At 43.3% G+C, this 27,166-nt stretch overlaps 1 protein-coding gene across 2 annotated transcripts in view; it reads right to left on the reverse strand.

Annotated features, from left to right (window-relative positions):
* ADCY2 (adenylate cyclase 2) overlaps positions 1-27,166 on the reverse strand; it is a 1,840,236-nt gene that overhangs the window by 1,413,112 nt on the left and 399,958 nt on the right. Inside the window, exon 1 of one of the 2 annotated variants that reach the window (XM_078687630.1) lies at positions 24,421-24,563. The exons of the other annotated variant lie outside the window; for it this stretch is intronic. Within the exon in view, the coding sequence (XP_078543756.1) occupies positions 24,421-24,438 (18 nt within the window). The 5' untranslated portion in view covers positions 24,439-24,563. Of the gene's footprint in view, positions 1-24,420; positions 24,564-27,166 lie in introns of those variants that run through there. 2 annotated transcript variants of the gene reach the window in all.

Below are 27,166 nucleotides of genomic sequence, written 5' to 3' on the forward strand. Positions count from 1 at the left end.
CAAACAGATAAAGTTCAAGCCAGGTGAAGTTAGAATTCAGAATGACATGAGACCATGTCAAAGCCAATAGTAAGATCCTAATAATACTACCAATGTACAACACAATGCACATATGTGCACCACTACTTATAGCATTACACACTTCATCTCTCAATGTACAACACAGTGTAAATTTGTCCACCACTGCTCATAACACTGCACTTCAAGTGCAAAAAGTACGTTTCACACCTCTCTCTCTCTCTCTCTCTCTCTCATGCTTTCAAATGCACATCACACATGTTCTGTTCCTGGCAAGGCTGTCCTACTCCGTGACAGCTCCCACTGAAAGACTGCAAGATTACAAAAAAGAAACCTTTAAGAGAATCTATGCATATGCAGGACGTTGTACATTCAGGCTAGGATAAAATAACACAGCAAAGTCAATTAAAAATAATGGTAGTCAAAGGTCATCACAGGGTGTCAAAACACAAGAGAGCCTCTAGCACTACAGTGTGTATGTATGAATGTATGGGTATTTATTAGCGAGGGTTGTGAATGGGCGTGTATTCGAATGCCTGGGTGTGAGTGATGTGTATATGTGCATGTGTGTCCCCCTCCCAGGTAAAATTTGCAGCCGCCACTGCTTGAGCTGATAAGATTGTTCCACCATGACAGCGCTGGGATGCCTATGTGCTTTATAAATCCCGTAACATAATATAACATGTAGATTGCATGGAAAGTTCATGGTCTTAGCACATAAGGGGCATTGTAGATTGTCTAATACTAAGAAGACATGTAGAAAATATTTTTTCAAGTAGCTGGGTGGATTCAAAGATTGACAGATGGTAAAGGGATTGCCAAGTGTGTGCAGTAGTGATAAATTAGTCAGTGCGTTGCGGAATGCAGTGTGTGTTGTTGAATCACCAAAAGGTCAGTGGAAAAAGCTGACTATGGGCATAATAGGACCATTTAGAGAACAGTCTAAAAAAAAGTCTTATGCATTGATGCTCTTTGATTGTTTATCAAAATTGCCACATGTAGGTATGGTAGTGTGACTTTTGAAGCAGTTATTGATTTTCTAGACAATGTATTTTGCTGTGAAGATATTGTTTTTTTACAAAATATTTACGTTGTTTAACTTAAGTTGTATTACAAACTCAGTGGTTGCTTTATATCACCGTAAAGTAAATGGTTAAGTGGAACAATACAACTGAGTTGTTAAGGAATCAATAAAGTTAGAGCTCAAGTCGGGTTTATGTTGGAGAAAAGGCTACCTTGTTGTCGTATATGATAACTCCAAATAAAATGACAGGAAAATTAACGTTTGAGTTGCTAAGAGGCCGGAAACCAGCAACCAAATTAATTCCATGATGGTTGATGAAGAGGCAGGAGACAAAAACTAGCTTTGGTGGTAATTGAATCCCGAAAATGATAGTCATTTATAGTCATGCAAAATATGAGAATGTTGCTCACTCTGAAGTCCCAAAATGGGTGGTTGTAAATTGGACTCAGAGGACTTGCTCCGATAGGATTCACTAGATATATTGTTATAAAAAGGATCAAGGATCCAAAACTAATTATGTAATCATGATGGCACGACTGAAGTTAGCCTGCATCTTGTTTTTACTTACATGACTGATCACGATATCAAATGAAGTTTGAGGAGTACCTTGTATCACTATCACAAAGACACTCCCATTTTATGAGAAATGTATATGTGCAAATATATGCACATCAAAAGTTAAATCTGTCAAAAAGACATTTTGTTTATTTAATAGCGTTATCCATAAATATTGCGAGATAAGCACACTGTCTGACATTGAAAGGATGCAGATAAAATGGTAGATAAAATGGTATGACGAGTCTAACCATCAGTGGGGTCCTTTAATGCTGTTTTTAGGAACAATGGGGCATATTACCAACAACTAGCGATAATTATCGCTATGTTGGCTTAACGGCTATAATTTTATCGCCGTGTAGCGACGATTTCTATCGCTTAGGAGCCTTGATATTATCAATGTTTATCTCCTAAGCGATAAAAATCGGCCGAAATGCATGAATATCGCTGAAAAGCGTGAATATCTCCAAAAGTTGGTAATAGGAGATAGCGATGTTAGTGACTGTTTCCAGTCGCTAACATCTTGGCACGCCCACTTTGCATGTCATTAGTGATACATTTCTCTGACATGCAAAGCGGGGCCCAAGATGGTTGCTATCTCCTACTAGCTGTCGCTAACTGGTGCTAGCGACAGCTAGGTAATAGGGAGATAATTTTATCTCCGCTTTCTTGGCTTTTAAAGCCAAAAAACGGAGATAAATCCCTTGATAATATGCCCCAATGTTAGCTGATTTTGCCTGTTGTGTTGCCTGTATTAAACATCTTGTATCAACGAAAATATTAATTAAATAGAAAATAGAAAATTGGTCCAAGCAGTGCCACGGCATATAGAGCATAGGTTCAGTGGCCAACCATCTTAAAAACAATAGATCATGTGTATTTTTCGAATATAAAAAACTAATTAAGGTGCTCTATATACAACTGGCCTTGTCCACGTATATAGGTGAAATAGAACGGGGCTTGTAATGATGTGACAAGACCGATTCAAAAAACAAGGGGTTCCCTTGGTCGTCTAACCTCAACTTCACAAAATTACTCCTTCCTTATTCAGGTCTATTGGTCTCGACCTGTGGGATTCATAAAACACTCAAATCCTTCATTCAACAGTGTGAGATCTATGTTAAAAGTAACACCACAAAAAGCACTTACAATCTACAGGAGGTGAATACGTAGCCAAGTAGAAATCTCGTAGTTTTATTTTCATAAAAACATAGAACCACATATGATTCAAATTTTGGTCAATACATCAACCAGTTGTGCAGATTTCAACAAATTAAAAACAATGCAACAAATACACATGCTATGATGGACAAATATACATATTATGTCAAACCATGTGCAAAAAAGAAGAACATATTCTAATCAGACTATACTCATGGAGATATGTGGAAATACTTAAAAATGTGTCGACGCGTTTCGGTGGATCTTGCTGTGCGCACCACCTTCCTCAAGACAATTAAAAACAATCTGTTGGAATAAATTGAAACATAAAACATAATCACTAGTTGATATTAGTATGGAGTTTTACACAAAATGTCTTGTTGCCATCTTCATTTATCTAAGTTATTTAGATCAAAAAAGTGACACTCCTTGGCATAAGTATCCTATCGTGTTACTTTCCTAGAGTTATACATCTCATACCTGTGCACATTTTTTGTGGATCCCTGTTTTAACACTGATGCCATTCTCACATTCATTCTATATTTCGTGGTACTACCCAGCTATCTCACAATTCTCTTTCTAACTCCTCAACTCGTGAGGCATCCATTCTAACATCTACCCCGTTCTTCATTAAAGTCCGCAGAAATTATTCTACACACACCTTATTCTCCGTTTTGAGCTGCTCCACTTCTCGCTCCTCAGTGTGATAACGTGGGTTGTTAACTACAGCTCTAGTGTTAAAAAACCTGATACGGGAGAGAGACACTTTATTACTCTTCAGGGTCCCTATCGGTTTTTCATTAAGTAGAGTAGTGCTAGTATTGATACTTACTCTAAATGAGAGATGTCACCTCTCCTGATTTCACTATCTTTAAATTACAGTGTTTGATTAAAAAGAGGTAGTGATTCCTTTTCAGCTCCTCATAATGGTCTGTGATACCTGATACGGGAGAGAGACACTTTATTACTCTTCAGGGTCCCTATCGGTTTTTCATTAAGTAGAGTAGTGCTAGTATTGATACTTACTCTAAATGAGAGATGTCACCTCTCCTGATTTCACTATCTTTAAATTACAGTGTTTGATTAAAAAGAGATAGTGATTCCTTTTCAGCTCCTCATAATGGTCTGTGATACCTAGGTTCAAAAAAGTGGATTACTCTCAAGTCCCTTAAACTAAGGAATATCAGTTATAAAGAGCAATTGAGACCTTCCTCCATCGTTGTCATTAGAAGATGCATTAACTTACCACTTGCTCTTCAGTGTAGGAAACACTTCTTTAATTATCGTACTTTTTCTTAATAGCTCCCACAGGTCGAGACCAATAGACCTGAGAAAGGAAGGAGTAATTTTGTGAAGTTGAGGTTAGACGACCAAGGGAACCCCTTGTTTTTTGATTCGATTATTGACCCTGTTCCCTTGAGGTTAAGTAAGGGTGACTCTCTCTCTGTTTTCTATTATGATGTGATAAGACACCTAACGTAGTTTCCTTAAAGCGAAAAATCACAGATGTCAGGGTACATTACTGTCAAAGGAAGCAGGAAGTATCACCAATAATGGAGCGTTTTAATTCAACTAACGCGACTAGTTTTCTGAGTTTCTTTCATCACTTATATGTCTCCATGAGTCATGGATACCCCATCGCGTTCGACGTTAGTAAGGCGCGGCTGGGGGAAACTGGAAGCGTGCTTTATAGGGACTAAAATGTCTAAAATGTTGGTTGACTCTAGCGCAGTGTCTTGGAAGAAGGATCCTCAGAATCATGCGCTAAAGCCCTATGCATCTTTTTCTACCTATTAACAGCGTTTCATGTTAGTATGGAGAACCTACTTCGAGAGATATCATTTTAAGATAAAATGTGGACTAGTATTAATAATCTAAGCATGAAAGAAAGAGAGTAAGTACTTACTCTCTTTCTTTCATGTTTAGATTATTACGTTTCTTTCGACTTTCGATAGGTGTTAAAACTAGCATGAAACTAACATGAAACACTAAGTGAATACGTTTTCTTGAATTTATCTTTAAATAAGTTTGAATTGCATTATTGATGTCAAAATAAGATGCATTGAATTGCATAAAAATCGGTCAAATACATTGATGTAAATAAATCCCTTGGGGGTAATATTTAAACTGCCAATTATTTTGCTTTTATTTTTATCTGTATTTGAATGTGTAAATAGTTTGTACATTGATATTTTACAGTATACTTGTATTGAGTGAGTTTTTGTGTTTCTCTTGGTAATTGCTTTGAACCAATGGAAATGAAATGAGACCAAACTGTTCTTTCATATAAAAACTGTTCATAAGTAAAGAGTTCATCAACTGGGCTGGGGCTTTGCTGCGGAAGAACGCAACATCACTGGTCTGGCAGATGGTTCCAGGTAAGGGGAGACAGCTCACACCTGTCGGTACTGAACCATAAAATTGTTTGGGAGGCCAGCGTAATGCTAAATCAGTGACGACAAGGAGTCCCGATCAGGCCCGGACTGGCCGCTGTGGGCACCGGGCAATCCCCCGGTCGGCCGCAAGGGTGGGGGCCGGTTTTGGGCCCTGGCGGCCGTTTTTGTTGCAGAGCCGGTTTTGCAGCATAGCTGCAAAATCGGCCCTGTAACAAAATCGGCTGAAAAGCGGCCCTGGCAAAGCGCTCGCCCCCCTCCCGCCCGGGGGGTGGGGGGGCCGGCCAAGCACTTTGCCAGGGCCGGTTTTGGTTCCCAGTCCGGCCCTGGTCCCGATGAACCGTAGCAGCCTTCAATAAGGAACGCAGTAGCCCTGGGCCACTTGATCCTGCAGCCCGACTGCAGTGTGAGCTGTGGATTTGCAATGCAAGGGTCAGACCATATTTGTAGACGCCGTCACCCCTCAGGGATGATCTCACAATGGAAAAGACTGTATATTGCATTATTCTGATGATCGTTTAGTCAAAACGTAACAGGACACGCTTCTGTGCAACCTGAAACTGATCATATGTGTAGTGAGCCACCTGGACTCTCTAGGGGTGGCTCTCTGGCCAGGGCCGGACTGGGAACCAAAACCGGCCCTGGCAAAGTGCTTGGCCGACCCCCCGCCCCCCGGGCGGGAGGGGGGCGAGCGCTTTGCCAGAGCCGCTTTTCAGCCGATTTTGTTACAGGGCCAATTTTGCAGCTATGCTGCAAAACCGGCTCTGCAACAAAAACGGCTCCCAGGGCCCAAAACCGGCCCCCACCCTTGCGGCCGACCGGGGGATTGCCCGGTGCCCACAACGGCCAGTCCGGGCCTGTCTCTGGCCCGGATATCTACACACCACATCCTCTTGCATGATGCGGCCAGAGGCTATAAGTAAAAGGGTCTTAGACTGCACGTGGTCTTTGCTCGAACTATACTACTGAGTATGTTTCATTGCGACTCAGCGTGCGGTTGTAGCATGGCATGCCTGAGCACATGGTGTGGCCCCACTTGCACATTGGTGATGACGGCAGTCACACACGCCAATATGCTGCTGCCGGAGCAGCAGCTTCACTCCTACGCGATCGGGTTGCTGCTGTTCAGCGATTGGCCCCTGGTCCAGCAGTCTGCCAATGAGGAGCGGGGGCACACTAAGGGAAGTGAGTGCCGCAGTCTTCTGGAAGAAGTGACCGCAGCTGTCTGCCCCATGCTGAAGGGCACTCATCAGAGCCCTGTCGAGGCTCCAGCTGTGCTGGCTGATGAGGATGCAGCATGCCGCAGTTGTAGAGGCCAGACAAATGCAGAGGAAAGGTGCAGGGTGTCCCACAGCAGTGACGACCATTCCCCATATTGACATCAGAGGCCATAATTGAGGCCCCAGCCTGCCGGACTGGTGATAGGCCTGAGAAGACATGCAGTGTACTGGCCGGTGGGTGAAAAGTGAGCCTACACAAATAGACTGAGCACTAAGTAACCAGAGGTACACACTCTCCAAGGTCCCTACATCAGCTGAACAAGGCTGACAGCAGGACAGTGAGTCAACAAAGACAGTGCACTATCAAAGACAACAGGGAGGTAACCCGGATAACTGGGGGCAATGGCTGATGACAACATTGCCAAGCCAAATGAGGGGCCTCAGCAGCAGCTGGCCCAGCACCAGCACACATTGGTAGGGTACTTAGGCCATTTAATGATCTTGTTGACCAGGCTACAGCTGCACCTAGGTGAGACTGAATAACTACTTCATAGCCACCCAGGAAGAAGATGGGTCATTCAAGTGCTCCCTGCTGCTCTACTATTCAGTGGAGGATATCTATCAACTGTTTGAACATCTCCCCAACACAGGAATAGCGGATGACGACAATTCAGCAGTAAGGGCCCTCAACGAGCATTCTGACCCACAGCTGCATCTGGATTTTGAAATATTTAAGCTCTGCCAGGCCTGCCAACAAGAGTCCATTGATGCTTTTTAGACCGGCCTCTTCGAGGTGGCCAGCAAGTGTACGATGGATGATCAACCAAAGGAGATCAGGGCGCAAATTATTGAAGGGTGCAAAAACAAGCCCCTTTGAGGCTTAATATTGGAAAACTGCACATGAGTTTTGATGATATCCTCATCATGGCCATGATCTGTCGGCTGCAAGGGCCACGGAGATGGACATGGTGATAACGCAAGCACCAATTAAACCCCACCAGGTGAAAGTGGAAAACATGGTTGTCCACAAAGACGAAAGGTAACCCAACCAAAGGTCTTAGCAGCCACACAGCCAGGGGCTCAAAGCCAAAACTGTGGCTGATAAGAACACCCACTTTGCGTAGGTACCGAGCTGGCCTGAAGGGAAGAGGGGCCTGCGGGAGATGGACTCGATGAAAGCCATTCGGCAACTGTCATGTCATGGATGACCCGAAGCTCCAAGTTGAGGAGGAGGAGGTATTCCTCATCTCTTTTACAGGAGACCTGCAGTGGCACAGGTGGCCACAGCTGAAGTGCGTGGTAGAGTTTCCTGGATCGGACGTTTAAGGCCTTTATCAACACTATGGCATCTGTGAATGCAATGGGCATTCAGCAATATCAACGTCTCTATTTGAGGCCTGTTTTGGGCGTAACCCACTTGAAAATGTACACGTATGGGGGTCACTGTCAGGGGTCCTGTGCTTAGGACAGTGTATAGGGCCTGGTTTCAGTCTTCATTGCCAATTATATGCAAGCGTGTTAGGGGAAGGCATGTAATTTGAAGCTCTTACCTTAGACATTACGCTATTGAAAAGCTTTGGTTTTGCATTAAGTAAGAAAGAATCATGTGTTTCAATATTATATTTCCTAGCACTAAATCAGGTGTTTAAGTATTGTATTCCCCCTAGCACTGTAACTACGACATTGATGCTAACATGTGTCCGATTTCATGCCACCCATTCAAGTGCTTTACAACAGCCCCGAACACTAGCAGGACTTGGCCGCTCATCCGCCATGTTGGGTGCGTCGTTCTCTAGTCTATGTCAACTGCGGTCACTTGAACACAGATGCTTCGTGTTGAGACCGGCATTTGATGAGTAGTGTTTTGAGCAGCCTCGAGATCCACTCTGCTTCCCAACACTGCAATCTTCCTTCAGACCCCTGAATGCCTAGGACGTCTTCTGGACCAACCTCACTCTGCATTCAAGTCTATAGCGAGCCATTCAAGCCTCCAGGGACCTGCAAAGGGAGAACTGGCAAGTAATAAGAAACCACTGTTACATTACAGCAAGGCTTGTTGACTTCTACTAAAGTAATAACTTATAGCCTGATACTAATATCACAGTTCCTCGAAACTCATAAATAAACCATGTTTACTAACTCCACTGACCTTTGGGATCTGGTCTCACACATGTAAAGACTTAGCAGTTGAAAGACTTGTAGGAAGCTGCCACTAATTTGTTTGTATTCTTGCTGTGCGCTGTCTCTCAGGATAATTGCCAAGCAGGAGTGAAGCAACTTCTGCGACCCCCTGCATATAGCAGCCAATTAATTCTGTACCAGTTGTCCACCCAGGGATGTCTAGTATGTATTTAATGTGAAGCTACTTATATCTATATATGGCACTGTAGTATACTATAGTATACAGTGTATGTAATTCTCGCTCCCATGTATTTTTGATGAATCAGCCATAAATACTTTCAATGCTTCCAATCAGGAAGATGACTAATCCAGGGGGGCCTCATTCTTCCAAGTGTTCTCCAGTTGATTGCAGGTACTGCTTGCTCTAAACTCACAGTTCACCGCAAAGGATGGTGGTGGTGCAGTGTAACCCTTGCATTGGAACCACTCAGTGATTCTAAACATTTCCTAAAGGTCAACAACAGGACAGCACAGTCGGGTAGACAACATCCTAGATGTCCCTTCTCCCTGAGTCTCGCCCATAATTGCCAGAGTAAGTAAAATTCACGAACTACAGGTAGAATTCTAAGAGGTGGGTTCCTATCATCTCTGCAACATCATGATGCAAGCTTCGAGGTAAGCTTCGAGGTAAGGTTGCATCTCTGTGCCTTGTCGGTCACACCCCGTTGCCACTCATAGGGCTCATGAGGGTGTGTGTGTGTCAGGCTCTGTGCCATGCTGGCCCTGACGAGAAGTAAGAGAAGTGGACAACACCTCATATGCCTGAACCTCTGCTTTATTTCCAGCCCCCAGGACCGGCCGAGGATATATATCGTATATGGCAGAGGAGGACCTAGTTTTTTTCCGGTTCAGAGAAGACCTGGCTTCGCAGTTCCGGCTGGACTGCTCCCATGAGGCACAGGGACAAGACTGATTTGCATATAGCTGGGTCTGAACTGAGGTGGGGAAGTGAGCTAAAGAATGATGATGGATTCAACCCAAATCTGTGACTGGGGGTGAGTTTCTGAAACTTTCAGCACTCCATTTATCATCTCCTTCTGTTTGCTTTGTTCGCCCTAAGTTAGCAGGGTATTCTCAGACATGGGTCCCTTGCGCTCTTTGCCACTGGATTCAAGCTACCCTGGCTGATGATTCTTTCCAGTTCAGGGAAGACCTGGATTTCTCAGTTTGGGTTGGACTGCTCATGAGGCACAAGGTTAGGTCTGATTTGGATATAGCTGGGTCTGAACTGTGGTGGGGAAGTGAGCTAAAGAATGACAATGGATTCAACCCAGATCTGTGACTGGGGGTGAGTGTCTGAAAATTTTCAGCACTACGTCCATCATCTCCTTGTGTTTGCTTTGTTCGCCCTAAGTTGGCAGGGTATGCCCAGACATGGGTCCCTTGCTCACTTTGCCACTGGATTCAAGCTAGCCTGGCTGATAAAGGGTGTTACACAGAAACGGGTCCCAGGATGCTTGATTCTGGTTCAAGGAAGACCTGGCTTGGCAGTTCAGGCTGGACTGTTCCCATAAGGTACAGGGTCAAAACTGATTTGCATATAGCTGGGTCTGAACTGAGGTGGCGAAGTGAGCTAAAGAATGATGATGGATTCAACCTGGATCTGTGACTGGGGTGAGTGTCTGAAAAGTTTCAGCACTCCGTCCATCATCTCCTTGTGTTTGCTTTGTAAACATGTTCAAAACAACAGAAATAGATCACAATAGTAATCTCTACCTATTTTATTAATTCCTATGTCTTACTTTGACACAAACAATGTGGTTGTAGATACCACACTTCTACCAATAACAATGGGGCATATTACCAACAACTAGCGATAATTATCGCTATGTTGGCTTAGCGGCAATATTTTTATCGCCGAGCTGCGGCGATTTTTATCGCTTAGGAACCTTGCTATTATCAAGGTTTATCTCCTAAGCGATAAAAATCGGCCGAAATGCATGAATATCGCTGAAAAGTCCGCGATATTCATGCATTACCGAGCTAATGCTCTTAGCCATGTTATCCACCTACCATTGGATAACATGGCTAAGAACTGCTCAGGGGCAGGTGTTGGCTTTTGGAGATAATCGCGCTTAGCGCGAATATCTCCAAAAGTTGGTAATAGGAGATAGTGATGTTAACGACTGTTTCCAGACGCTAGCATCTTGGCACGCCGACTTTGCATGTCATTAGTGATAAATTTCACTGACATGCAAAGCGGGGCCCAAGATGGTCGCTATCTCCTACTAGCTGTCGCTAACTGGTGTTAGCGACAGCTAGGTAATAGGGAGATAATTTTATCTCCGCTTTCTTGGCTTTTAAAGCCAAAAAAGCGGAGATAAACCCCCTTGATAATATGCCCCAATGTTCTCTACTTCTCAACAGGTCGCTCTGGCATAGCACCTATCCAGAGGTTGGCCAATGAACAGACTCCCACAACATCCCTGGATGAAGCCCTCAATGATGACAACACTCCTGGTGATGTGGATGACCCTCCTAGCACATCTGGTCAGCCTGGGCAAACAGCAAAATTGGGTCTCACTGCGCCCAAAACAACACCTCACTCCTCACACCTCAGCTACAGCATCACATCCAACCACTGCAGCCTCAACCAGTGTACCTAGCACAGTTACTAAATCCAGGAGATGAACCAGCTGCAGAAGAACATACACCCGGAGCTGGTCACCCAAAACACTAACATGGGCTAGCTTATTGGGGTGCTGCAGGACATAAACACCACCATCTGCAGGGCTTTTCCACCAGCATCCAGCCTTTCCTGTAGTCCAACTACATCTGGGCCATCGACATCTATCAGTCGTCAATGGATCATATCAAGCCCATTAAAAGTTGTACTATTAGTTATAGTGCTTACAGGGTTGTAGTTTTTGGGGACTAAGAAACTGCACATAGATCTACAAAGGGGAGGTTTTAGATTGCGTTATGAACACATTGACACTGTGAATGCAAGAGATTGCTACATTTGTACCCAGTTGCCTGCTTCTGTTGCAGAGGGTATAACCTACCACCATATTCCTTTGACATATTACATTTGGATGTATGACGTTACAGCGCATGCTTTTACCATGCATGCTGTTACAACGCAGTTTTTACAACGCATACCATTACAACGCATAGCGCTTTGGGGTGCTGGATAGTGAATAGTTTAATTTACTATTCCAACTCCAGTCCCAGTGGACACTAGGGAAGGTGTTGGATAGTAAATTAAATCTATTCCCTATCCTAGAGCGCTCCCCAGCGCAATGCGTTGTAATGGTTTTCGTTGTAAAATCTGATTTGTAATAGCACTGCGTGGTAAAAGTTGCGTTGTAAAGGATGTTTCCCATTACATTTATTGTACTCTTTTACTAAGCTTATTCTATAGGCAGGGTAGTTTCCAATACTATTTTTTGAATTATGATTTTGGCCTTCAGAAGTCCCTATGTTTGAACATTTGAATACTAATCCTTATTTCAAAGGTGCAAAGATTGCAGACAAATATTTTGCATCCCTTAAGTCACTAGACACTGCATATGCCCACAGAAATAATTAGATTCATTCAATGTCGGAGGTGAAGAAGAAATTATTGAATTTAGTGGAAGACAGGAGGAAAGATCTAAAGTCCAAATATGAAACTGATAAAGATCTTAAGAGACACCACAGGTGGAGCAGTGAAGAAATTGAACATCAGGTGAAGGGAAATCTGCCCCCCTTGATTTTAGATTGGCAACAGAAGGGAAAGTGGGGTATACATGTTGATCAGAGTTATATAGACCCGTTATTTTTGAGGAAGAGAGAATGTGAAAATGTGTTCGATGTGAAGGAGGAGACTGATCTTTTCTTGGAGGGATAAGAGCCTGTGTTCTTGGAGTGTAGTTTATTTGTGGACAGTATGCATATTTTAAATTGTCCCATGGATGGATGGCATGGTGCATGTTATCTTGGTATAGTTTTCCCGAAGGTTTATGATGTAGAACATTTCAATGATCCTGTATGGGATACAAAATGTAGAACTAGACTGTGTGTTAGTTCAGCAGAAGTAGTAGGAAATATTTTTGGTGCCATATTCCCGTCTGTCGGTGTAATTCTGCATTATTTTATCATTAGAAAGCAGTCTACAATAATGGAAAACGTGGCTACTAGTACTGCAAATTCTCTATTGCTTGTAAATACCAAGATGGTTGTGATATGGTCTATGAATTTACAAAACCAACTTATGTTAGACCTTTACTCTCAAAAGAGGTTGAAGTCTGCAAGATGTTAAAAGTTCAGCATTGCTGTCTTTACATCCCATACAAAAGTCAAGATCTGGAGAAATATATTCGGAACATATCTGGACTAACAAAATATTTGAAAGAGTTAGAAGACAGGAGCTTAGGAAACCATTGGGAATGGATATTCTTGCTGTAGGCAAATGGTTTGGAAACCTGAGAAGTGGAATTCTGGGCGCCAACTTGAAACCCCTTTTGATAATAGCCCTTTGTGCAATATTCTACTTATGATCTTTAAGGAATACGAGGACGCACAAGTTGTTGATGATGAAGAATGTATGAAGTGCAACAAATACCCTAGGGTGTCTAGGTGCTAGGAGTAAAGAAAAAGAGAGCAGACAGAGAGTCAGAGGAGAGTCTAAGTAAAAATTAGGATGACATGAATTGTCTGGAGGATTCTAGGCAAAAGATGCTCAAGAACACAAGGTTTTAGATGGTCCATCTTATAACATCGGATTGTATTCTGTGATGGCTTGATTTGCCATCTGAGGGAGGACTGTAGCAGTGTAATTTTTGCTCCACCCTTCCATGTTTGACTAGGCCACATATATGTTTATGTATAGCCTCATGTATTTGTGTGACTTGACATTATTGTTGTAATGTAGTGCTCTTGAACAGTTACAGAAACTGTATTCATTGTGCAATCTTGACATTTATATAAGTGTGCCTATTAACGTTTTTTGTTACAGTAACAATGAATTACAATTCTCACATATATCTGCAAATGTGCGGTTTGAATAAAATGTTAGAACTGCAATTTGTTATTACTGTAAAGAAAAACATTAATATGCACACTCAGTCAGAATAACTTTATTCGGTCTAGCTAAACCATAAAAAGTTTAAGAAAGCAATAATTCATGTACATTATTAGAAACAAACATTAATTTACACAAAAAGCGGCATGATATTAAAAATCATGAAATGACCGTTGGATAAAATAATCCTTCAAAACAGAAAAAATCCATACAGACAAAATAAAAACGGATGCACATTAATTGTAACATAATCACCATGGCCCTCTGTTTTATGGCACTTTGAATGTAAACAGGAGTTAAAAAGCAGATTTTCACAGTAGGATAGATTGTAAATAATCAAAAGCAGTTCCGCAATATTTGATATTTGCCTCATTTAGGAAGGGTAACAGATAGCATTTTATTAGCAGTGCATAACATTTACAGAAAAACAAAGTGCAACATGCTTTGATCTGAATGATCATTACAGGGACCAACAGGTAAGTTATGAAAGTAAGAACCCTGTTGAGGGAAGGCGGCCAGAAAGTGCCTTGTGCATAACCAAAACCTAATAAGCAGAGATCTGTGATGCTGATTGCACACTCATGTTAGATAAGGTTCGATGCTAGTATTTGTGCAGATCCTCATATATGCCTGAGCAGTTGATTTATCAGCCACCCTCCTTATTCAGTCTTCTAGGATGCCAGCTAAAAAGGTATACCTTCAGTGGAGTATTAGATGTAGCTGTCACACTACTGGAAGAAGTAAACAAATCTTACCGGCCCAGCTTAAGGTAGCTGTTGTAAATGTATCTTATCCAAGGGATAAATAGGCAACAATCAAGTTTCAAACAATCAGCAATCACAGGCCCTATCAAACAAACTCTGACTTGTTCACCAAATTCTGAGCCACAATAGGAGTAGATGCATTTTGATAAAATTAATAATGTACCCATCCCAATCTCTAGATGACATATGAAGGAGCTAGTACTATTAGGGTCTGATAAAAGTCTTTTAATAAAACTGATCTCAGGTTTTTCCAAACACTCCTAATCTCTGATACCCCACAGCTCAGCTCCATAGGAGCCAACAGTGCAGCATTTGACTTTATAAATAGCCATAAGGTACCTAATGGGCTTTTGACCTAATCTACAGGCAAAGTTAAGGACAGCCTCATCGACTTTGAAAAAGGCAGCAGCCAGCTGTACTGGACTTCTAAGGACCCCATGTTAGATTCCTTTCGAGGGCAAATCCTAGCTAGGAAAACAAGGGGACAACACTAACCTAAGAGCTCTTAGCTACAAAGGCAGAGCTATCTTTCCTCCCTGCCCCAAAAACCATCATGGGTGTTTTGACCTGGTTAACCCTTAGGTCTACGCTGGTCATGAACTGGTAAAAATGGTCCACAAGCATTGTACACTCGTATGTCGGGGTTACACATTGAATGCACTTTCTGTAACTGTTTAAGTGTACTACATTACATTAATAATGTTAAGTCACATGAAAACATGAGGCCATACGTAAACATACATGTGGCCTAGTCAAACATGGATTGGTTAAGCCAAAGTTACAATGCACCATTAATTACTCCTTGTTTTGTTGCTCAGCTTTCTGTGGGTAAGGAACATTTAGGGTTTCTTTTAGAACATCACGAAACACTCTGAGGTTTAAAAGCACATTCCAATTTATGCGTATCCGGATCTCACAAATGCAAAAATTCTGAATCCATGTTCCAGAATTGTTTTTTTAAACAATATTAAGGGAATGCAAAGATATCCATTTTATATACATGTGTAGCTCTACTACTAGACAATAATATTTCCAGTCATCTAATTATTTGCTAAAAAGCAACTTCCTGTTTCTAATTCCAATTGAGTACATTGCTGGCAGCTTCAAGCTTATTCTAGATGACTTGACCTTTAAATAGCATGTCTTCTGAGATGAGAGAGTCAAATATCAAATACAGTACTACATGATGCCTTCAGTGTCCTGGTGAACAGTGCCCCACAGTATAAGCATTATTCTGCAGTTTCTTGTCAATGAATTATTGTATTTTAATTTAGCTGCCAGAGCTCTCAAATTGCTTTGGGCACAGTAAGGCCTTAGGTCAGCTAAGAAACTCTTACTATATAAAATGGGAATCTACCTTTGCCCTAGCAATCGATAAATAGACCGCCCAGTTCTTGTTTTTACTTTACATTTTAATACTTGTACACTATCCTTCAGCCTGTCCACCCACCTTTAAATTAGCTAGGCACTGAGGCTGACCTTTAGTGATGAGGACGCACTAGAATGCGTGAAGCATTACAAGTGTGAGGTAGAGACGGCTACGCGCTTTGCGCAGAGTTTCCGAGGACCTGAAGCTACATCTAACTTTAATATGAATCAGAAGCAAATGAGATAATAAGACCGCAATAAGGGGGAGGAGCCATAGGGTCTGGGCTTTGTTATGGCCACCCTATGGAAAGCTCTTCAGGACAGAACTCTGAAACCAAGTCTTTAAAATAAAATGTCTTCACCATTTTACTAATTCACTTGTCCCTCAAACTTAAGCTTCAGTTCCTAACAATATCACCTGCAATCCCTCAACAGTGTTATTGCCTGTATATTGACAACCATAGCCGATTGTCTGGAATTGACATAGGTGAAGTTCATTTTCACTTGTTTATTGTAGAGTGCTCGTTGGTCAGGCAAAATCAACTGAGAATACAAACTTCAAACAAGTTACTGGGTATAAAAAGCATGAACTGAACACTACACAAAAGCACCCAGAAGCAGCTGTATTACACCGACTCCCTCCACAAAGACATTCTTAGTGATGAGGTTCCTTACACAAGTAATATCTGATACATTCCTTAAACTCTTACTAAAGAAGGCTATACATGCTTGATTCTACCTGCATTAGATGCAATTTGTTCTACAATAACTACTATGGCAGTGATACTTGGGTGGAAGTGCTTAAAAATGGTTCTTTAAGTTACCATACTGTAATTATTACGTAGCAAGCTTGCTCTAAAGTCATTTAGTTAAAACAAGTGTCAGCTTCATTTCCGCCAACCTTGTTAAATTTACCAGTGGTACACCATTCTACAACTGGTGGTCACATTTCCATTGGCTTGATTGAGTAAAGCAGTGCATAGGGGGACGTGGCGAAGGCAGATACCTTAATGGAGGCAAGGATATTAGTATCACTTTTTCAATAAGGATGATTTAAATTGCAGCTATACCAAAAATTAGCCAAGAGACATTTTAGTCAACTTCCCCTGAAGAGCCCATAAAATTGTGATTTGTTCAATGCTCTGTAAATATGAATCAGTTTGAAACTTGAGGCTAAGAATTAGGGGCCTCGTTTATAGGGCCATATCATCTAGGCCACATAAATACACCCTGCACAGGTTTTCATGGCCTCATAGATATGGACTGAGGCAATTCAGAAGTCACTCCATTGCCTCACCCTGCAATAGGGAGGCATGCCATGGCCGTTATGGTGGGTAATCCCATGTAACACCCATGGCATTTAATACTTTCCCAGATTTACGAGATTTCGTAAACCCAGGAATGTGTCAAAGCCTATGCTCCACAGGGGTGGTGTGGGGAGGCATGATGAGGAGAAATAACAGTATATCTCCTCGTTTTTTCCTCCTTCCACGTGTGCGCCATTCAGCACTACACATAGAAAGAGGAAACCGCCTCCATTGATTGTTTTTGTGCAGGAAGGTGTTTCTTCCTGCACAATAATATTCACCCCTAAAATGCAAACACTCTTGCACCATGGCACAAGGGTGCCTGCGTTGGTGCGTGGCAGCCATTTGTATTCCAGCACAGGGGGAGAGGACAGGTCAGCAAAAACCATCCACTCAGTGACAACATAAGATTTAAATGACCAACATACCAAAATGTAGCATCGCTGTAAGACATGAGGACGAGAAATCCCTTAATATTAAATCCATTGATTGGATCAGACATGTATTATATCTTAGGAGCTAGAAGGTGTGTTGTATCTAACAGCCCAGTAGATTCAATTGAATTAACCTTGGTGGGTGAGAGTCTTGTGTGCAATTTATTAGCTCCAGATGTTAGGCAGTGCTCCCTAGCAATGTTGAATATTCAATTTATGTGACGTGTTGCAAACAATGTACAACATAACACCTCTAACTTCCCATCTAGTTCATCACCCTCTTCATCTCCTCTAGCACAAAACGATTGACTACGCACTAGAATTGCACTTATAACTAGTGAAGCTAGTGCACCTAGTCCCCCTCTGAATGCAGACCTAATACCATCCAGTTAGTCATCATTACTTGAAACATCCAAGGTTAACCTATACCTAATTACTCCAACCATACCGCAGCATATAGGCCAGGAAGCCTACTACCTAACTTCATCAAATACTTCTTCTAGTCCTATATTTCCCTAAGAAGATGAGTCACAGGATGTTCTCCCTCATCCCAAGCCCCCATTGACTATAGGTGATCACATGCTTAAATTGATTTCATGGATTGTGACTGGGGTTAGAAGAAAATGTAACCTTCTGTACAGGGCTAAGATCCTTAATTCTTATGACATATGCATTCTACTCGAAACGTGGGGGCAAATGCATCAAGGTAGGCTTTTGCAAGTCCTTAATTGCGATTATTAAGGAATCGTAATTAAGGACTCGCAAAACCCTATGCATGTAGGAATTGGTATTAAAATAGCGATTCCTAAACATTCCTTAACTGCGTCACGCAAATTGCGAGTCACAATTAACCCTTTCACTGCGGGGCAGATTCCCCTGCTGTGCTGGGTGGCGGGGGGCGCGCACAGCGCCCCGGTGCTCATGACGAGCTGAGCTTGTCATGAGCCACGGTTCTCGTGTGCTCATGACGAGCTGAGCTAGTCACGGCCACACCCGTTTTCATAGAACGTTCAGCACAGCAGGGGAATTATCCCTGCGTGCGAGTGCTCTAACGGCCGTGACGAGCTCAGCTCATCATGAGCACACAGGAACCGTGGCTCATGATGAGCTGAGCTCGTCATGAATATGGGAGGGGTTAAGGAATGGATTCCTATTCATTCCTAGAATGAGAAATTGCATGCGCAATTTGTGAGTACCAATAGGTATACGCAAATTGCACATGCAATTTCAAGGGTGTCAAAAGGACACCCCCCCCCATAAATTGTTATGTGCACCCATGTTGCGCACACACATGACCCAAGGTCATGTGTGTGTGTAACCTGAAACTTCAAAAAATGCACTTTAGTACATTTTTCAAAGTTTTCGCTACATACCACCAGGTTGAAATAATCAGTATTTAGTGACACATAAAAGCAAAATCACTATTTTAAATGCAATTTTGCATTGCATTTCTTAAATGCAATTGCAAATTGTGATTTTTGCATTTGGGATGATGCATCCCAACTGCAAAAATTGCGGTTGCAAAGAGGCAGATCATTACAAAGGAGCTACTAACCATAATTATAAGCATTGTCTCAAATTGCCAATGGTTCTTTGGGACGAGAATAAATCTAACATTAAGCAGGAATCAGTAGCCCAGTTAAATGAGCTTCAATATAGCCCAGATGACAGAAGAGGCAAGGAAGGTTTTAGTGAGCTCCACACAAAGTACTTTGAACAGCTAGCTACTAACTTTGTTGATAATTGTCACTGTTCAAAATATAGACAGGGGGAAAATAAACAGAATCCCTGGTCCTCACGTGATTGTAGATCATTAAGAAACCAACTTGCAAAGGCAATTAAAACTAAGAATATGACCTTGGTGCGAGAGCTAACGAGGTCATATAAACTAGCTTTAGTTAGGGCCAAAAGGTATTGGGATGAGAACAAATAGAGGCAAATTGGTGAGGTATGCTCCCATAAAGATCTTTTAAAATGTTGGGCCCTCATCGGGAGACGGGATATAAATAATAAGCCCCCACTAGCCAGTAACATCTCAGCTACTGCCTGGCAAGAGCACTTTAGCGCTTTCTATTCTACTTCAATCTGTCCGACCATGCTGACTTCCCCTGCTGATCTACACTTAATTAGAAACAAGGTTATTTTTACTAAGAATGAAATTGTGTCCTCAAATGATGCAACTGTTCCAGCTGAAGCCCCTGGTCCTGACGGAATCCCAGGACATCTATTGCCTCATGATAAAGATAACTGGTCTGACTATAAAGTGGCTCTCTCAAAAGCCATGGCAAGAGGTGCCCCCATTCCCGATTCATGGAAGGGAGCAGATGTTATTCCTGTTTTCAAAAAAGGTGACAGTAATAATCCAATCAACTATAGGCCCATTAGCTTTAGAGACTGTATCCAGAGGTATTCTGCCACACCCTCCTGGCGAGAATGCAAGAGTGGATGGCTGATAATAATATACTGTCTCCCTACCAGACGGGATTCAGTCAGAAAAAAGGAACAATTGACCAGATCTTCCGATTTATCCTCCTCTACTGGTCTTAGTCCCAACGCTATTTTCCTTACACATTAACCAAGTTGTTGACCATCTATTTAGGATCCCAACAGATTTCCTACACTAGGGCAGAACAAATTGCAATGCTTCTCTTTGCGGATGACACCCTTCTCGTCTCAGAAAGACCAGGGGGCCTTCAGATGCTACTAAACCAGTTCAAGGTTTTTTGTGATGTGAGAGGCCTAGAAATTAATATCACCAAGACAAAGCTTATGATGCTGAATCCCCATAAATCATACAAAGGGCGTCTCACTATAAACAATATTCCACTTTAAAGGGTAAAGAGCTCTGAATATCTGGTTATCAAATTGCCTGAAAACATGTCTTGGAAGCAACATTAACTAAGGCAAAGTTAAAGTTCAAGTAAATAGATGGGGTGTTAAGGTGGGACATTGTCGTTTGCACACTAAACCCATTGTCCCTGCCTTAGAGGTTTATAAAAGTTAGGCCGTGAGCTGTGTCTTCCACAGGGCTGAGCTGTGGGGCCACGAAAGATTATTCGATCAGATTACAACGGAGATTACGGTTTTAAGGAATTTAGTGACACTCCCTCAAAGCACACAATTACATCCCTTGAGACTGGACAAGGGTCTCAAATCCATCAAAGAATTAGCCAAACTTCGTCCACTTCTCTTCTGGCAGAGATTGGTTTTGACTCCTGAACTGTCCTCATATGCTTCAGATCTTTACAAAGTTTACACCCTAGATAGATTCAATAAGATATGTTGGATCAGAAATAAGCAAGTTAAAGCCATGCACTGGGATTGGGTAGCTCTCCATGAGACTAGGGAGAGTAAATTGGGCAGATTAACAGAGGAATTTGTTGATTTTAAATCGCAGTGCTACTTAAAAGGGTATCTTGTTCATCACCTTCAGCTAGAAAGCTCTATATTCAATTTAGGCATGGTTCCCTTCCCTTTAACTCTTTCTCAAACTTATTGTCTGTTATACAGCCCAGAGCAAGGCTTGTCCTTGCTGCCCTGCTCACACTAAATCAATCGCTCACGTCCTCTTTGCCTGTTAAGCATATTCTGGCCCTAGATGAATGTGGATAACTCCTATCTGTAACCAGCTGGGAACCAGAAAACATGCTGTAGCCTAACACATTTTAAAATCTGATGAAAGACTTCTATTCGCCTTTGCGTTTGCAAAGTTTTTGGGCCAAAAGGGGAGAGTAAGAAGGAAGGTCTAAAACGAATTCCTCATTTCGCCCACTAAGCAGACAGTATGAACCACACTGGGTTTACCTAGCAGGGAACTGAAACGAGCACATGCGATGAGCAGACGATTGAATAGACTTTATTGTCATGGATGTCAGGTCCCCAGAGATCGTGAACATTTGTAATCTATCAACCAACTGTGAAGTTTTAACTTGTATAGCTTTATACGATTCATATTTTTATGTAATACGTTTTATTGATTGATCAAATGTTATTTTTTTTAAAGAAATAATTTATATATTTTAGCATGTAAACGTGGTCGGCACTAATGCAACCCTCCTCATAGCGTCTTATTGCTTTACTGTCAAATGTTGTTGACGTAATGTGATGGTTTGATTAAGATATAATAAAACAGATTTAAAACTGAAAAATGTATACATACGTTTTGACCTTTTATGGTCTAACGACCGAAAAAAGGTTTTGTGATGATGACTTAAGGACATGATTTTCATTTGCATAACATGGGTGCATTGTGCGGGTTTAGCATCGGGTGGGTGCTTCAACCTACAATGGTCAGTTTATATATTACCACAACCAGACTATTCATGAAGGTTTCAGTAGCCTACTCAATTGCGTAACATGCATGTGGCAGTACCTGATAATCTTGAGAGTGTGCCTCTTAAATGAATGAAATATTGGTCACCAAAGGTCAAAGAAGCGGGAACAGACAAGGAAAGCTACCTTGGCGCTAGGAGAAATCCAAAGACAGATGTGAGTGACATCTGCACAAGAGCAGTATTCCCAGTCACAACCGCGGGGTGAGAAATGGTTTGTGAATGGGAAAGTAATTAGCAATCCAACAAATTGTCAATTCATAGGGGGGTCGCAAAGCGACCTGCCTAATGAATATTGAAAAAATATATATTATTTTTAATTTTAGTCAAGCAATGATGGCGTAGTGTTGTTTTTCCGAAATGGCCCTGTGTGCCTCAAGGTTGTCAATCCGCTACCCAATCGCCTACGCAGAAAAAAGTGAACTTCCAATTTCCTCATTCTAGCTTTTTGCCACAGAAAAACACGTCACATGGTGTGATGGAAACCATTAATTAAGCAGCACATATGAATACGGTTATCTCTCATTGGGAGTAACATCTTGCCAGCCTTTTCCTGATGGGCCCTCAGTATTATAGTGTTGAAGACATGGAGGATGGGCAGAATAATGTTAGCTTGATCCTTATCCTCCAGATCACATGGGTAGCTTTGATGAGGATTATGGAGAAAGGCATTTAGGCAAGCAGTGACCCCAAAAATATTTTTCAGGTGCCTGGTGTATATACTGTAAATAAAATGAGTTACCATGAGTTATCAGAATCAGCGCTCTGTCTCTCAGGTTCCAGCGCTTTCTGAAGTTCGATGATTCTGAATTGGCGCTTCTCTTGTGATGTTTTAATGTGAATTTAGAAAATTAAAAACCTATCGCGTCTGACAAAAGTGTAGCTTTCCTTCAAATCGGATGTTTATGTTTTCTTTCCTTAGCATAATGCATTTTTTATGACACCGTGGATTAGTTGCCTCAGACATTATTTCAAAACAGTTCTTACCCTAGGTAGATTATAGACCGTACCCATCAAAACATACATCTAAATGCACTGATAAACAATACCTCAAAGAGATAACATCCTTTCCACAGTAATGCATGTACTCCGGGAGGCGCCCGCTTTTATTATTCAAGTCTAAATATAGGAATTAAATGCTTCAAGCCAACAGCTAAATTCATTGATATGGAGTCGAGGCACAGTTCTGACATTTATCCCGATGCATGTTTGCAAATGTTAATATAAATTAACTTGACAACCTACTCGATCAGGCAAACACAAACTGAGGCCCCATCTGGAAGAGGCTGGCAACAGTTTACTTGCTAAGACAAATTACTGGAGAGGAACATTCAAATGAACTGTTAATTAATAGTTTCCGTCGCATTACGTGACGTATGACGTGTTTTGTGCGGCACAAAGCTGGAAATAGGAACTTGGCCGTTCACTATCTCTGCGTAGACAACTGGGGAGTGGATTGGCGACCTGTCGCCAGTCAATATCCTCTAATACTCGCTGCCCATCACACGTACATGCGTACATATTCCACACTAGTGTTTTCTACTAATTTCAAAAAGAGGCCGCAAGATGGAGGATACAGTGCAGTGAGAGCTGGCCCTGCCTCTCTAAAGCGCCCACTGCAGAAAAGTTGCCCCAGGCTAATACCTTGCTGGACTTCGTGCCCTTATGCAGGCCGTGATGATACTGTACCCCCTAAACATGACTCCTAATGGCGAAGGGCATAGATATCATTAGCGCTGCAGGTGCACTTTCATCAGGGTCCCTACCAAGTGGGAGGACCCAGGAGGCCATTTTCCCTGCTAGTGCTAGAAGCCATGGTGTAGTGTCCTGCTGGACACGTTCTAGTGTTCCGCCTGGTGTCAACCCACACTGTACACCATCCCAAAACAGGTGTCACTGATCAGGTGACCCTGCTAATAAAAGGGGCTGCGCAAACCCTCCCTGGGCCAGTTCCAGTGCCCAACTATGGAGTGTCCGTGTCCATCATTAGTAGCATGTGAACCCAGTGCCCACAACAATACAATGGCGTCAAGGGGGTCTGGTCTGACCCTGTGTGCCTGTTAGCTGCCGCTCTGCTGCGCCCCATGAGGGAAACCTAGCCTGAGGCACCCCCACCCCTACTGCTTGCACAGTGCCTGGCCAAGACAATCTGATGGCCACCTGGTGAGATGGGACGATGGCGCCTGTCTACAGAGGCCTCTGCAATGGTCCACCTGCACGCAATGTGCCGCAGCCAGCACAGTGAGCCCTCAACGCTTGAGGCACCCCCACACAGCCACCTCAGCTCAGGAGTCTCGACCCACAAAGCTAGGACGGGGCCTGAGTGCCGGTGCGTGCGCCCCTGTTGCCACCGTGAGGAAAGGGACTGCTTTGCCCACGACCTCCGCTGGCAGGACTCACATACAGCGAGAGCACAGTTAAGTGGAGATAGCGTACATCCCTGCAAGCACGACACCTACAGGTATGCCCATCCTTCTCTCAATACTCATGCTGCAACGGGGTGAGGCCAAGAAGAGGATTGACCTCCCAGTAAAGAACCCAAAATCCCCCATTGAGAGACGGAGTGTACATCCCGCACCGCACCCCCAGCGCCCTTAGGAAGTGCCATAAAACACATAGGAGTACAGTGACAAGCCATGGCACACCAGTCAGCACTCACCCCCGCACTCTGCCTCATCTGCGGTAAATGCGTGACACAGCGGCCCGAAAGGAAGCGCCCGGTAAACAGTTTTCTTGCCGGTAGCCATCCGCTGCATCAGGGAGACAACCAAAGCTGCCGCTGCCTACGAAGAGTGGTGGCTGCAGCACCACCTAGCACTGCTTTGGTGCACTGCACCCAGGTCTTTACATTCAGCCTTCATGAATCTTACCGGCACCTCAGAGATTGTGAGGCGATTAACAGAATGATGAAGGCATCAACGTAAAAACCGTCATGGTCATCAATAGTGGCTGGTGGAATCCCCACGCAGCTTAGGAAGGTTGCGGATACCCGGATCAACCCCCATCTCCCCCATTGACATCCGTGTCTCGCGAGGCCTGCAGCATCTGAACAGCTGAAGGCCTGAGCAGAGAGGTGGCCTATGAGCCTCCTAGCGGCGACTCATCAAACCGCACCATGTTGCAAACACTCAGTAGGAGACTATGTACCACAGCATCAGTTAGGCTGCAAGACCCCTAGTAGACACAACCCAGCGCCACCAAGTGGTAGCTTTGTTGACATCACAACCAACCAAGTGACTCGCAAATGAAGCAGACCAACGTGGTTAACTCACCGTCTTCCATCATACTGCCCAGTATACAGCAAGTCTGAAGTGCCTTGCTCCCCCCTCCTAGGTCCCAGACATTGATGAAAAGCCCTGCAGTCTGTGACACACTACCGACAGCAGCAGGTAAGAGTGATCTGGAATCAAGGATCATACATCTGCCCAGAAAAAATCTGAACTGGAAAAAAAGCCCCGAGCCATCAGCCCTCCACGAGGGGACAAGCACCGCAGAAAAGTCTGCTCCTGAGACTGACACATGCCGGAGGGACTCACACCGGAAGGAAGGAAAGGAAAGGAGGACCTGCTGTGCCCCATGCTTTAAACAGCAAGAGCCTGTATTTCCATGCACACAAGACCACTCAGGAAGTGCATGAAGCAGCACAGCGCCTGCAGCTGGCCAGCAGTTGTCACTACATACACCCCTTCACACAGAATGGGACAAGTATATTAAAAGGAGAGGGCATGTGCCAAAGCCAGTGAAGAGAACACTGCACAGCCTAACTACAGAGAGAGTAGAGAGTGGCGAGTGGAAGGGACCGAGCACTGCTCCAAGCCAAGAAAGTGTGACATGCCCCCATAGACTGCTGATCATTAGAGGGGAAAGACTGTAAACTAGAAGGAGCACGAAAACGAAATAAACATCCCAAGTAAGGCCAGCCAAGACAGATGCAAAGAGTCAGTGCGAGAACCAAGGTAATGAAACAAGAGGCAGCCAAGCGAGTTCCACTTTAAAGTACTTGAAGAATGTGCACAGAGCGTGCAACTCCAGAGGCTCTGGCGCCACTGCCTGCAAGAAGATCATGCCACCCACCCTCAGTGATGCACGGCAACCACCGCAAGAAAGAGGAGCAAGTATGCCAAGCGCCAGGAGCGGGCCACAAAGAAGGATCAAAAACCATGAAATCTGAGGTGCCTCGACGCATGCACCCAGAAGTTCCACCGTGTGAGCAGGCGCCCAGGAGAGTGAGACCTGTCCTCAAAGAAGCAACGCTGAAGGCAAAAGGGAGAACCTCCGCATCTCCACTGCACCAGCAGAGCCCTGCTGTGAGCCAAAGCCAGCAGAATGTCATCCCTCACACTGCCTCAAGATGGAAATGCCAGTGGCCCCAGTCAGGCAAGAGGAGAGCCACATACTCCACCCTGCCAAGCATGCCTGAAAGAAGGCAGGATCAAGCACCGCGATGGCTCGAGATATAAGCACAACGCCCTCAAGCGAAGAGGTAACTAGCCATCCTGGCAGAGGAGCACTGGAAACAAAATCCAAGAGGAGGAGATGGGGCTCATGAAAGGTCTATCAATACACTTGGGGGCTTGAGGAGTATTAAGGACCTGCGTGAGCTAACTCTCCACTGAATTAATGTCACACAAGAAAAGAGCCTTGGGTCCATATTTGGAGGAGGTTAATAAACTGTTAGGATTTAATCTATTGTGGAAGACAAGGGGTTTCCCTTTTCAGAACGGTTCCCCTCACACACCAGAGGCATTATGCTTCATCATAGGGGTGCCTCCTCATGCAAAAAACCTAGTCTTTGTGTGGGCTACAACCCTCTCTCTATGAGGGAGGAGCTCAGGGATGTTTTTGTTGAGTCAGGCAGGGTGTACTTAACCCCTATGTGAGCTAGGTGTGTGTGTAAAAGAGTGTGCAGTGCTGTGGTGTGAAAGTTAAAACTGGCTACAGGGTTAGCTACATTAACTTTATTGGGCTGACCCGGTGTCAGAAATAAAAACAGTAAAGAGCAGGTAACACAATTGCCAACATTAAAGACAAAATGTGTACATCACTAGACCAACATGGTTAGGCCAGAGGGACCTAGATAGTGTCACTGCCTTCTTCAGGGTCAGTTCTATTCAGCTACTGCATAAATTTAGTGCAACTACGTGGCAAAACATAAAAAACAGGTAAATAAATCAAGAGTATTATACTGAACCAGTTGTGTTTAGCTGTTCCGTATGTACAGCATACAACCTGTATTGTAGACAAAAGGCATGTTGTCACCATATACATTCCTTGTATACATAAAGCATAAGTAAAAATTACCGTTTTCTAACCTCCTTAGTGAGAGTATTTGTGACACAAATACATATTAGATCAACGTGTGATTGAATAAAGACATGCGACTTACCATATTGGGTTGCGCAATT

Source organism: Lissotriton helveticus, chromosome 4_1, assembly GCF_964261635.1.
Source record: "Lissotriton helveticus chromosome 4_1, aLisHel1.1, whole genome shotgun sequence".
In the NCBI taxonomy this organism is placed as follows: Eukaryota; Metazoa; Chordata; class Amphibia; order Caudata; family Salamandridae; genus Lissotriton; species Lissotriton helveticus.